This window comes from Megachile rotundata, chromosome 16 (genome assembly GCF_050947335.1).
Source record: "Megachile rotundata isolate GNS110a chromosome 16, iyMegRotu1, whole genome shotgun sequence".
Classification (NCBI taxonomy): Eukaryota; Metazoa; Arthropoda; class Insecta; order Hymenoptera; family Megachilidae; genus Megachile; species Megachile rotundata.
Window position 1 is genome coordinate 11,486,460 of NC_134998.1, and position 13,189 is coordinate 11,499,648.

The following is a 13,189-nucleotide window of genomic DNA, read 5'->3' on the forward strand; positions in this document are numbered from 1 at the left end:
CGTTCTTCATCAAGTTTATTTATTGTTCTTTATTAATTTATTTATATTTTAACATTGTACATTTTGGCATCCATTAAGATTATTTTTAAATAGCTCTTTGACTCGTTTGAAATTTTGAGAAGAGACAAAGTATACAGGGCGTACAGAAATAATTTCAGAAGTAGGTGGCAAAAATCGAGCATCTTGAAGCTGAAAGAAAGTCATACGAAGATGGGTGGAGAAACACTTTTATAAACACTTTTTCTTTTCGTGGTTTGGTGAGAGCCACTTCGTTAAAGGAGCATGCTACTTCTCGAAAGTCGTAGAACACTTGTCATATTTAAGAGAATTCTGGAATTTCACGCTCGCGATGCATTCTGAGTGACTTTTATCGCTTAGTAGTCATTAAAAGTACGAGAACGAGGAGATAAAAAGTTGTTTAGAAAGCCCGGCATGATTTGATGACATTAAAGTACTGCAAAATGGTACTCGTGCCATTTCAATTTCAACAGTTTCAAAATGACTTCCTCATTGAAACAATCAATTCAAAACTTGTTACAAATTATAATATTATAATATAATTTATTTTGAATGATTAAGAATTTACTTTAACCATCAAATTTCAGATAAAATTGAACAGAAAATATTAAATAAATTTAGAAGAGGTTCGTTAAGTTCAGTATATGGCCACCCATTCTTGAAACACCCTGTAAAATTGTCATCTAAACAATGGAAAGTATTCACAAAGAACAGAATTAAAATCCTAAAAGAAGCTTAACATGATTGGTGAAATTAAATAAAAGAAGTGGTTCAATAAGTTCAGCATATGGCCAGCTATTTTTGAAACACCCTATAAATCTTGTAATCTAAAAAATGAAAAGTGTTCAGAAAGAACAGAATTAGAATCCTAAAAGAAGCTTAACATGATTGGTGAAATTAAATAAATTTAGAAGTGGTTCGATAAGTTCAGTATATGGCCACCTATTTTTGAAACACCCTATAAATCTTGTAATCTAAAAAATGAAAAGTGTTCAGAAAGAACAGAGTTAGAATCCTAAAAGAAGCTTAACATGATTGGTGAAATTAAATAAAAGAAGTGGTTCAATAAGTTCAGTATATGGCCACCTATTTTTGAAACATCCTGTAATCTCTTCCTATAAAAAATGAAAGGTATTCACAACCGAATCAGAATTCTAAAAGAAGCTCAATATAACCACTAAAATTTTTACAAGTGTTTCGATAAGTTCAGTATATGGCCACCTATTTTTGAAACATCCTGTAAAACACGTTTGGCCAAAGATTGCAGCAGCGCTCATAAATCTTTAATATTATTTGTCTAGTTCCGAAACGTTTCGCATCGAATCATCTTCATAATATTTCAATTTCGCTTTCGATAATGCTATCGAAACTCGGGCACATCGATTAAATGGAAATCTCATTCGTGTCGATTATTAATTCATGGACCAGTTGTTTTTCACGTTGCATCAAACATTTAACGAATCTAAAACTCAATGAAACGACGACGAAGAATTTTCGATGAATTCCTGCAATATGCATCGCTTCAAAAATCATAAAATATTTTCTCGTCATTTTTTTTCAGTCGACTACTGTACCGTGTATGTGTTTTTCTCTGCTATTTATTTATGGACAGTCATCTAAATAAAATCGATATCCATAGTTTTTCGCGTGCAACGAGCTGCGTTTTACGGGAGCTTATTCTGGACTCTTGTTATATCGCCGTAAAGGTCAATTTTTAGAGGTTCTGTGGTTTTTAGATTTCGGGATCACGTTTTCAGATTTAAGTTTACAAATTTTAGAAATTTTTTATGTTGAAGAAGTTCGACTCTCACAGGTGTCATATATCAAGGTGGCGATATAACAAGAGTTTGTTATGTAACAGTATTTACGTTCTTAGTTTACTATATGAACAACTATAGAAAAGTGTGAATAATCGATTAGACCAATTTCTCAAAGTTGACAATTAAAAAAAATTGACAAAAATTCAAAAAATATAAATTTCACATAGCATCACGTTTCATCGGAGATAAAAATTCTCCAACAAAAATGAAAGAAACCAAATGCATACTATGCACGTCCAAATAATAAGTTGACAGTCAAAAGCAATGCAGAGCGTATGACTCCGCGTGCCATCTTTCCAGCCGCGCACGCTGCAACCACCAAATTTTAATATAATTAAAACCTTCTGAACCTTCGATTATCATCTTCATACGGGAAATGTAAGGATCCAAAAGAAGTGTTATATCGCACTAAATAGAAAGTTAAATATTAAACGTAAGTACATGATCGTAGGGGACTGTGACAGGCTATTGTTTCGCTGTTGCAGGTTACTTTCGGACGAGTACTCGGTTCGATCACGCATTTAGTAAGCTCTAGTAGAGAACAATGTGCTATGCATATCTAAATCTATATATTATAAATCGCATAATATGCATAGACATGCATCCATATGTGCATATATGTATATACATGCGTACGCCACATGCATATGTATATATTTATTTCTCTGTCTAAGAGCGTCGAACACTGTGACAGCCTGAATAAAATTTCAAATATTTTTTGTAATTTTAGTTTCTTATTTTATGTTTCCCTTCAAGGTTTTTTTTTTATATTCACATAAATTTATTTTTTAAGGCAAAAATTCCTCAAAAATTCTTTTAAGGATTTCAAGAACTATAATTTTGAGAATGGTTGGAATTCTCTTGGAGAGTTAGAGAATTACAGTTTTGAGAACTTTTTAAATTTTTGTCAAGAGTCAAAGAATTATAATTTTATGGATTTTAAGATGTCAGGAGATAAAAAATTATAATTTTGTAGATTTTAAGAATTCTTGTCAGGAGTTAAAAAATCAATTTTACAGATTTCAAAAATTTTTGGCAAAAATCAAAGAATTTTAAATATTTTCTAAAAAATGTTAAGTGTTGTAAAATAATAATTATAATAATTTTCTAAGTTAAAAGAATGGAAGTCAGTGGAATTGATTCGCCTTCCATTGGAATCCATTAGCATTAATTTTGAACGTCACCAGTTAATAGAACGAGCAAGATCAATTTCCATGCAAATTATTTGAAAAAATTCTTGTCCTGTACATAAAAATAATTAACATAAAATGTCGAAATTAGATTTTGAAAGGAGCCGTTTCCGCCTGCCACAGGGTTCGGTTCTCTTAATCACGGTACGAGTGTACAAACGTATTTATAGTATGTACCAACTATAGAGCATGCCACCTTGTTCAGAGGCGAATAAAATACTGCTACGAATTTCAAGGAGAACTTTCGATACGAGATTAAAAGGCAATTTGCGGGCGTGGCCGATTAAACAGGATCAGAATAACCTAGTAATGTTACGTCGGTTATTTTGAGACGGCATTTTACTTGCCTCTGCATTCAATCTGTCGTAACACCGCCATTTCGTATACACGCGTGTCATAACCTGACGCTGCGGTTACCGCAGTCTCCAGTGATTCTCTCTCTGCGTGTGTGTGCGTGCGTGTGCTGCGAGAGTGTATTTGCGTACGAATGTCATTTGAATTTTTCTTCAAACTTATGTGTACACTTTCGCACAATGTCTTTTCTACATCTCAACTTTCTTCGAATACGTCTCGATTGCACGATTCGATGTATCTCTTCAAAACTTGATAGCGTTACTACTTTTATGCTACTTCTACTTCTCGGCCATATAACGAGAGGGGCGGTCCTTGGTACGCTGGTTCGATACAAACTTTGTGCGATTAGGGTTCACTGTTATAGGAGTTCTTTATATACACTATTATTATGTTAACTCTTTGTATAAATTATTGTTAATTATGATAATTCTTTGTATAAATTATTGTTAATTATGTTAATTCTTCTTTATATAAACTAGTGTTAATTATGTTAATTCTTCTTTGTATATATCTTCTTTGTATTGCCACTTCTTATATGAACTATTATAGTACACGTGTAGTACAAATTTAAATAAGGTATAACCTAACCTCTCTTTATATAGCAACTTATAAAACAGTGTTATACAAAATTAATTTTCCCTCATAATTTTATAAACTTGAGTTCTATATTTATGACTTTTCAGTATAAAAAATAATACAAAACGAAAAATTCATTCTTATAAATTATACCTAGTCCCATAGAGTTCCCTCTGCATATATTGCCATTTTCCACAAGTCTTATATCTTACATTCACTACTTGTAGGTTTTATATCTATGACTTCCCAATACAGAAACTAATACAAAAGAAAAACTTCACTCTTATAAATCATACCTAGTTCCACTTAGTTCCCTCTCCATATATTGCCATTTCCCACAAGTCTTATATCTTACATCCACTACTTATAGTTTTATATCTATGACTTCCCAATACAAAATACAAAGTTCACTCCCATAAATTATACCTAGTCCCACTTCCCTCTCCATATATTGCCATTTTCCACAAGTCGTTCAAGATCTAATGTATGGATCCTACTTTCTTGACCAAAATAGTCTCAAGATAAAAGTAAATATAAACTTTCTCGAAGAATTCAAAGATAAGTCTACAGAGAGCATAAAACATGTTGTCTTGTAGAAGTTGTACTTCAATGTACAAAGTTTGAATCAAATCAGAGTCTCAAAGATCGTATACCCTGTGCGTCCGGTAAGTTGGCAGTTACAATGCAAACTATTGATGCCGACTTACTAGACACTTTTTAAGGTTATGTCGACAATCGTGGTACAAGCTGATATTAAAAATTACTGTACGATAGTAAAATTCAGGTTAAAAAAGATTCAGTGAGGACTCAGAGTGTTCATGAAACGTGAAACTTTATGAAACTTGTTATGTATAGGTTATGCACGGAACGATATTTCTTCCGGAATTCGCTCTAAGAATCATCCCTTAAAGTTTGTCCAATTTGTCATTTTATCAATGGATCTTGTGAACTGGGGAAGAAAAAAACTTATAACGTCAAAAGTGAATCATTTTAAATGGTCTACCAAGTAAAAGTGAAAAAAAAGTTGGGTAAACTTTAACTGTGAGGGATGGTTCACATTCTTCAAGTAAATTTCGATCGATAAAGAATTGTTCAATACTTAAAAAATATAATTCAACTTCTCGAATTCGACTACAGTCAAATGCATTACCGATTGGAAGATTGTCATCAATTTAACAGTTTCATAACCATAAATTCTGTAATGTCACGTCATTACACTGACAACATAATGGCGTAAGGAGCATTCAATATGAAACTTCAATTTATACTATCTAAAGTGAAAAATGCTTATTACATCGAAGCTCTGAAACTTCTTTCACCACAATTCAATGGAGGAAGAAAATGGCCGTTATCCAAAGACACTTAAATTCTGACATCGACGTGCTCCGGATATAAATTCAATCGAATGCCGCGAGAAATTATGGCGCGCGATTTATGGCTATGATCATACCGTAGTCCATAATTCCCCGCCGCTGGGGCTGTGGAGGCGGACTTTCATAGAATAAAAAATTATCGCATTTATGACGTACAATTTTTATGTCAGCTTACATATTCACCTTCGAGAAACGTACAACTATAGATTAAAATAGGTATACATTCGTTTAAGAATGTTGTACCAACAGGGAATTGTATATCGGGGAGTTATGGAGTACACTGTATAATTCAGTGAATGTACAACTTTTATAAAGCACAAACTTCAAGCATAAAATGTTAAGTAACATTAAATTATGAATTTTGTAATTAATTATTATGTTGTTATAAATAATAACTGAAAAAGCAGTAAATTTTTAGAACACAATTATCTTCAATCCATGAAGCATTGTCCGTAAAATCCAGCAATAAAATCACTCGAATTCGTAATTCCTGTAAAAGTTGTACGTCGGCGAGTTCCAAAATTGATCATTTAGCGCCATTGTTCTCTCGTTCAACGTTTTCAACTTCATTCTTCTCCGGCTTGTACCACGATCTCCGATGTGCCCTTTTATTTGTTTGCTCTTCCGTTCTTCTCTTGTTTGTGTTCAATTAACACACCGAATGAACTCTGTCCACCATTGTCGTTAGCCGTTTGATGGGATCGGCTGTTGTTCACCGGGCAACGTCAAACAGAGACTCTCGGATCACCATTTATTTTTCTAACGCTTCGTTTCCATCGTCCTTTATCCGCTGGTCATTCAACCACCGAAAAACAGCAAACTTTTGTCAAAGGATGACTATGTTTATCCGTTTGAAAGATCTTAACCTGTTCGCTGAAGGTCGAATTTAAATATTTTACAAGTTATAATTAATATTTATACGTTATATTAACATATTTTACTATTATAACAATATTATACGTTATATTAACATATAAAGTTAATGTTGACGCGTTAAAAGTTTCGTTTTTGATAAAAGAATAGGTTAGGTTCAGTGAACAGGTTAAGTTTCGCGCCACGCGACTGGCGCAGGCGCGGACTCTTGGCGCGAAAGTTTGAATCCGTTTAGGGTATACGGCGGTTCAAATCTATTTCGGGGCTAATTAAACACGCGGATGCCTCGATACAGTCTCTTCTGGTTTGCGCGCTGGCTATTTCGAACTGTTTATCGACTTCTGCACCGGTGTTACGTACTTCCGGCTTGGTAGCACCGATCATGCACTGGAGAGCTTTCACGGCTTAGTTGTTGAGCAACCAGTGCACGTACTTCGTGTTTCATATATGGCATGTTTCGTCTCGTGCGTACTCGTACGGAAGTTGCTATTTATTTTTATACTTGGAGTTCTAAATTAGAAGAAGGAAACTTTATATAGAAAATTATGTACTCTGTGAAAGAAATGATCAACTATTTTGTAATAATCGTTGTGAACGCCATGTTTAATTTTGGAGACAAAATGGCTGACAGGTCACTGAGTGAACTTTGACAAAATATAAATATATGGACATATGTATGTGTAATATGTGAACACGTATGTGTATAAGAAATACAGTAAACAAAATGGAGGTCCTTACTTATAGAATTTATTAAAAATTATGAAAACACTGTTTTATTAAATTGTAACAAATTATAATAGCACACAACCAACGTAATTAGTTGTAGAGGAACTATAATAAACGGCCATATAACAAATAAAAAATGTAACAACGTTACAGGTAAACCTAACCTCACTTAATGCAATATTGAACTAACTTAAGCCTCCATTTTGAACATTTTCCATTTCGATTCCTCCTAAATTCCAAATAATTTATACAGGGATTTTAATCTCGTAGTTTATGTCTCGCTATATTGCAACAAATATTGAACTAGGTATTATACAAATAGCACGATCGATGTTACGATACGAGTACGCAAAATTCAACGATAACATAGCCATAACATAGCATTTGGTGCAACGACATACAATCCTACGGACGTTCGATTTACTTTTATTTTGTATCTGTTTGTTGAACATCAGAAGCACGAACAGCACTGTTATGAGCACATACGTAGCCGTGCTGTGTTATAGGATCGGTCACGAATATTGACTCGTTTCAGCACAGCCTTTACATTGGAGGACACTAAATTTGAATCGTATACTTTGTGAACTTTGAGTTTTTATATATGATGTACATAATCAATTATGTGTGGATATAATGTGGATTATGTATTGTTTGATGCTTTGGGTGTAAGATGAAAGTTTTTTTAAATTTCATTTCTTTGAGACCTTTGGGTTGAGAGACACTGTGATATAGACAGTGATATAGACAGTAATATAGACAGTGATATAGACAATGATATAGACAGTAATATAGACAGTGATATAGACAGTAATATAGACAGTAATATAGACAGTAATATAGACAGTAATATAGACAGTGATATAGACAATAATATAGACAGTGATATAAACAGTAACAGTCAGTTTTGTAAAATCTCGCTATATGGCCGTAGAATAAATTTTTGGAGGAAAAATGAGTAGGTTCGAAAATTACAAAAATTTTATTATAAATTATGGAAATTTGTGCATTCGCAATTTTAAATTTGGGAATTCCAAAATTAATATGTTGGCAAATTTGAAAATTTGAAAACTTGAAGACTTGACGACTTGAAAATTTGACGACTTGAAAACTTGATAACTTGAAAACTTGACGACTTGAAAACTTCAAAATTTGAAAACTTTAAAACTTGAAAATTTGAAGACTTGGAAACTTGAAAACTTGACGACTTGAAAACTTGAAAACTTGACAACTTGAAAATTTGGAAACTTGAAAACTTGACAACTTGAAAACTTGGAAACTTGAAAACTTAAAAACTTAAAAACTTGAAAATTTGACGACTTGAAAACTTGAAAATTTGAAAACTTGAAAACTTGAAAACTTGAAAACTTGAAAACTTGAAAATTTGAAAACTTGAAAACTTCGAAACTTGAAAACTTGAAAACTTGAAAACTTGAAAACTTGAAAACTTGAAAATTTGAAAACTTGAAAACTTCGAAACTTGAAAACTTCGAAACTTCGAAACTTGAAAACTTCGAAACTTGAAAACTTGAAAACTTGAAAACTTGAAAACTCGATAACCCGAAAACTTGAAAACTTAAAATAACTTTCAAACCCTGTGACCCTTAAGTTTTCCTAACCCAAAAATTTCAAAATGTCACTATAGTACCTCTAATAATGCCGGTTGCAATATTGGCCAAATATCAGAAATTTCCTATACATGTAATCTTGCACCCAACGACCCGAAACAATACTAAACTGGGCCATGAAAGCCCGAAATCATTTTACGTTGCGTGTTTGTGCGGCAGTAAATTAATACAAGGAGGAAATTTCAAATTTAGTATCCTCGAATGGAGATGTTGAGCTGAAATAGGTTATGGTTAGTCCGATGGCTGCACGTGCGCTACTGCTGATACGAAATCATTCGAAAAACCAGCGATGTACTAAATGTTAGATATTCGACGCTACATCGCGACTTTAGATCTGCATGATTGTGTAAAAAACATGTATTATGATCTTAAAATGGTGGTATATGAACATCACGTTCATAACTTTAAGAAATAACCTAACTTTTTTAAAATGTATCAAGTTTTAAAAAAAATTTTTTAATCAATTTAAGGTGCAATATTGTTCCTCTATGCATTAACTATTTTTGAAATATCTTTTATTTTATGAATTAATATTTTATTGATTTGTTTTATACTATTTTTATGTAGGGTCAAATATCAAACTGTCTGCAATTTTTTTATTTAATAATTTTTTAGATGATTTTTGTGAACCAGACTTTTGAAACACCCTGTATATTGTACTATGAAGGAATTAGGTCAAGCCAGCTAATACATTTTTCAATTTACGGATCTGTCAAACATTCCTTGCTACTGTTTTTTGAAGTTACTCGGTTTACAAATATTTTTATAACCTTTCGAAGGATTTACATAACCCACAAGTATTTAATTTGCACACAAATTTTAATATAGACGTGAAATTACTTTGCAACAAATTTCAAATTGATTTTCGTACGACTGGAATGAATTTTCAAATTAATTTGAAATCGATTTTTGCGTTAATTTCAACAGAGAAATTAATTTTCATACAAATTAGTTTCCAAGCAAATTACAAATAAATTTTCAAATAAATTAATTTTTGCATAAACAAATCGAAACCGTCGAATGGGCAAAGTGTAAAAAATAGTTGACCTTGAGAAGAATTAGTTTGTGCTCATAAGTTTGCGCTTAGAAGCTGAGGAGAGAAGATTTTGCTTGCTGAAAGAGTGTCGTGAGGATCCGATAATTATGATAGCATTGTTTGCGATAGCCGCACACCTTTCTCTAACAAGCTGTGTACAAAGATGCTAGTAGTATCGGGTATGTCTCTATTAAATGTTTTCCCGAGGTACTTGACGTTGTTTAGTGGCCGCGCTACTTCACACGATGAAAATGAATAGCACATCGATAAGCGCAACCCTCCAACTTGAAGAAGGGCGTTTACTTTCTTGCATGCAGGAAAGGTGACGCTGGAACGGCCTTCTTACAACGCTGTGAATCGGTTTTCTTACAAGAAGGTGGTATTCTTTTGTTTCGAGACCCTCGATTCTGTTTTCATACGGTGCAAAACATAAATACAAAAGATTTTATAACAAACATCAATCGTACTGGGAATTATAGTCTACTTATTCTTATAAATATTTTAATGTCATTTATAATACTGTATTTATAGACTCTCGTTATATTGCACAAAAATATTAATCTTTTTTACTGTTCATTCTCGACAAACGGATATTGGTAGCTGTTTGCAGTTCACTCTTGCTATATTGCAGATTAATATTTGTTTACAGTTGACTCTCGATATATTGCATAAAAATATTAATCTTTATTTACTGTTCATTCTCGACAAACGGATATTGGTAGCTGTTTGCAGTTCACTCTTGCTATATTGCAGATTAATATTTGTTTACAGTTGACTCTCGTTATATTGCATAAAAATTTTAATCTTTATTTACTGTTCATTCTCGACAAATGGATATTAGTAGCTATTTGCAGTTCACTCTTGCTATATTGCAGATTAATATTTGTTTATAGTCGACTCTCACTATATTGCATATAGACATATGTGTTTGCAGTTAACACTTGCTATATTGCAGATAAATATTAATATTACAGTTGCCTCTCGTTATATTGCAAGTCAGTAATGTCTTTAAACTTGTCTCTCGATATATTGCATAAAAATATTCATCTTTATTTACTGTTCATTCTCGACATATCGCAAATGGATATTAATATTTGTTCACTCCTGCCATATTGCAGGTTAATATCTGTTTATAGTCGACTCTCACTATATTGCATATAGACATATGTGTTTGCAGTTAACACTTGCTATATTGCAGATAAATATTAATATTACAGTTGCCTCTCGTTATATTGCAAATCAGTAATGTCTTTAAACTTGTCTCTCGATATATTGCATAAAAATATTCATCTTTATTTACTGTTCATTCTCAACATATCGCAAATGGATATCTAGATTTGTTCACTCCTGCTATATTGCAGGTTAATATCTGTTTATAGTCGACTCTCACTATATTGCATATAGACATGTGTTTACAGTTAACACTTGCTATGTTGCAGTTAAATATTAATATTACAGTTGCCTCTCGTTATATTGCAAGTCAGTAATGTCTTTAAACTTGTCTCTCGATATATTGCAATTTTTTGAAACAAAAATAAAATCGTGCAAAAAACAGAATCGAGGGTGTATAACGTTATCCTTTCACAGGGAGAATATTTATAAATTATCGGAACAGGATTCGGATTTCAATTTACTTTCTTCTTCTCAAACTATCGCTAAATTCTTTCTCCCTAATTTCCTGAAAGTCAAACGATTGCCGCCTACATTTCTCATTGTCGATTGCTGCACATATGTGTTATGATACACGCGTATGTACACGCCTGTGTTGCGTGTGTTGTATATTATACGATTATGTTAGAGATATATTATATATATTATAAGTATAAATACGAAGATATTATGTACAACTGCCATATGATCATGGAACGAGATCATTCTTCGTGTTCAAATAAACCAGGCTTTGTTTTACCAATCGATAAAATAATATTCGCTGTAAATACAACGTGGTTGTGTTATTTATAATAATTGCATTGTGCGAATTGTTCCTACTCTGTGTATTTTTCTTGTTACAAAGTCAACACTCGATGCTGTGTTTACCGTGAACTTCAGGGAAAATGGAGGACAAGGTTCAAGGAGATTGTGCCGACGAATTATGTTTAAAAATAAACAAAGCGATTAAAAAATTTCAGTCTGTAGTTTGCTATGTTTGCAGACTTAAAATTTTTAGTTCCGTGAATTTTGATTTTTTAAACAAAGCGATGTACTAACAAATTATAAGATTTTTGTACTTAATAGTTTCGTAGCTTGCAACGCAAATAATTCTTCAAGTTAACAATCTTACAATTTAAAAATAAGAAATTTGAATATTTCTTTCTACACACGAAGAATCACCTCGTGTATCTATCCATCTCTTGTACTTTCCGTTTTGAATCGTTGCACCGCCATTACAGTCACAATCTGTACAATACGTAGCCATTTATATAATATATAATATATCGCGCGAGACACGCTGCATATACACGGTGTACAAACGAAGCATGCATCGGGTGCATATAATATATGCAGTCTTAATTATAAGATAGCAGACGAGTGCCTTCATCGAGATCGATTTTAGTCGTGGTTCGATGGTTTTTCAGCGACCTTGAGAAGTACTTCGAGTATCAGGGTCAGGACTACATTTGCTCTCGTCCCGACGACAACGGAATGCACTCTTGCAGTAACTTGCCACCGCTTAAGTTTGGTGAGTGCACTTTTCTCTCTCCTTTTTCTATCGAACTTTTTATTTTTCTTCGTCTGGGATGTTCTGTTTCATCGGAACGCTGTTGCTTCGACCGCCACATGGCCAAAACTATTTTATTAAGGTTGAAAATTATTGTTTCAACTTACTGGATATTTCAAAATGTTTTTTTCATTAACATAAACTGAGTTTTCTGTTATTAAATGTAGGAGAAATTAATTTCTGAGGGGGTCAGTTAAAAATACGTATACATTAAACAATGCTTGAACAGTTAATGATTCACAATAATATGGTTGGTAGTACTTAATGTCACTGTAAATTAAATTTGCACGCCAAGTTTTAAATATAAGCGCAGTAAGTAACCTACGCGCAATAAATAATTGCGTAGCCAGTAACTGATTGCGTAGTAAGCACTTGCGCAGTGGGTAACCTACGCGCAGCGAGTAGTTGCGCAGTAGTTAACTGTGTAGCGAGTAACCTACGTGCAGCGAGTACTTGCGCAGTAGCTAACTGTGCAGCGAGTACCTACGCGTAGCGAGTAGTTGCGCGGTAGCTAACTGTGCAGCGAGTAACCTACGCGTAGCGAGTAGTTGCGCAGTAGCTAACTGCGCAGCGAGTAACCTACGCGTAGCGAGTAGTTGCGCGGTAGCTAACTGCGCAGTGAGTAACCTACGCGCAGCGAGTAGTTGCGCAGTAGTTAGCTATGCAGCGAGTAACCTACGCGCAGCGAGTAGTTGCGCAGTAGCTAACTGTGCAGCGAGCACCTACGCGTAACGAGTAGTTGCACAGTAGCTAACTGTGCAACGAGTAACCTACGCGCAGCGAGTACTTGCGCAGTAAATAGCTGCACAGTACCGCATCGGGCCCACTCTCTCATTAAAACGAGAACTACATTGTTTACACAAAGAACAAAGAATAAAT

The 13,189-nt window shown here is 33.5% G+C and overlaps 1 protein-coding gene across 2 annotated transcripts in view; it reads left to right on the plus strand.

Annotated features, from left to right (window-relative positions):
* Window positions 1-13,189, plus strand: part of Ca-alpha1T (Ca[2+]-channel protein alpha[[1]] subunit T) — a 74,267-nt gene that overhangs the window by 30,371 nt on the left and 30,707 nt on the right. For both annotated transcript variants that reach the window (XM_076541593.1, XM_076541592.1), the window contains exon 6: window positions 12,168-12,271. In XM_076541593.1, the coding sequence (XP_076397708.1) occupies window positions 12,168-12,271 (104 nt within the window). The remainder of the gene's footprint in view (window positions 1-12,167; window positions 12,272-13,189) is intronic.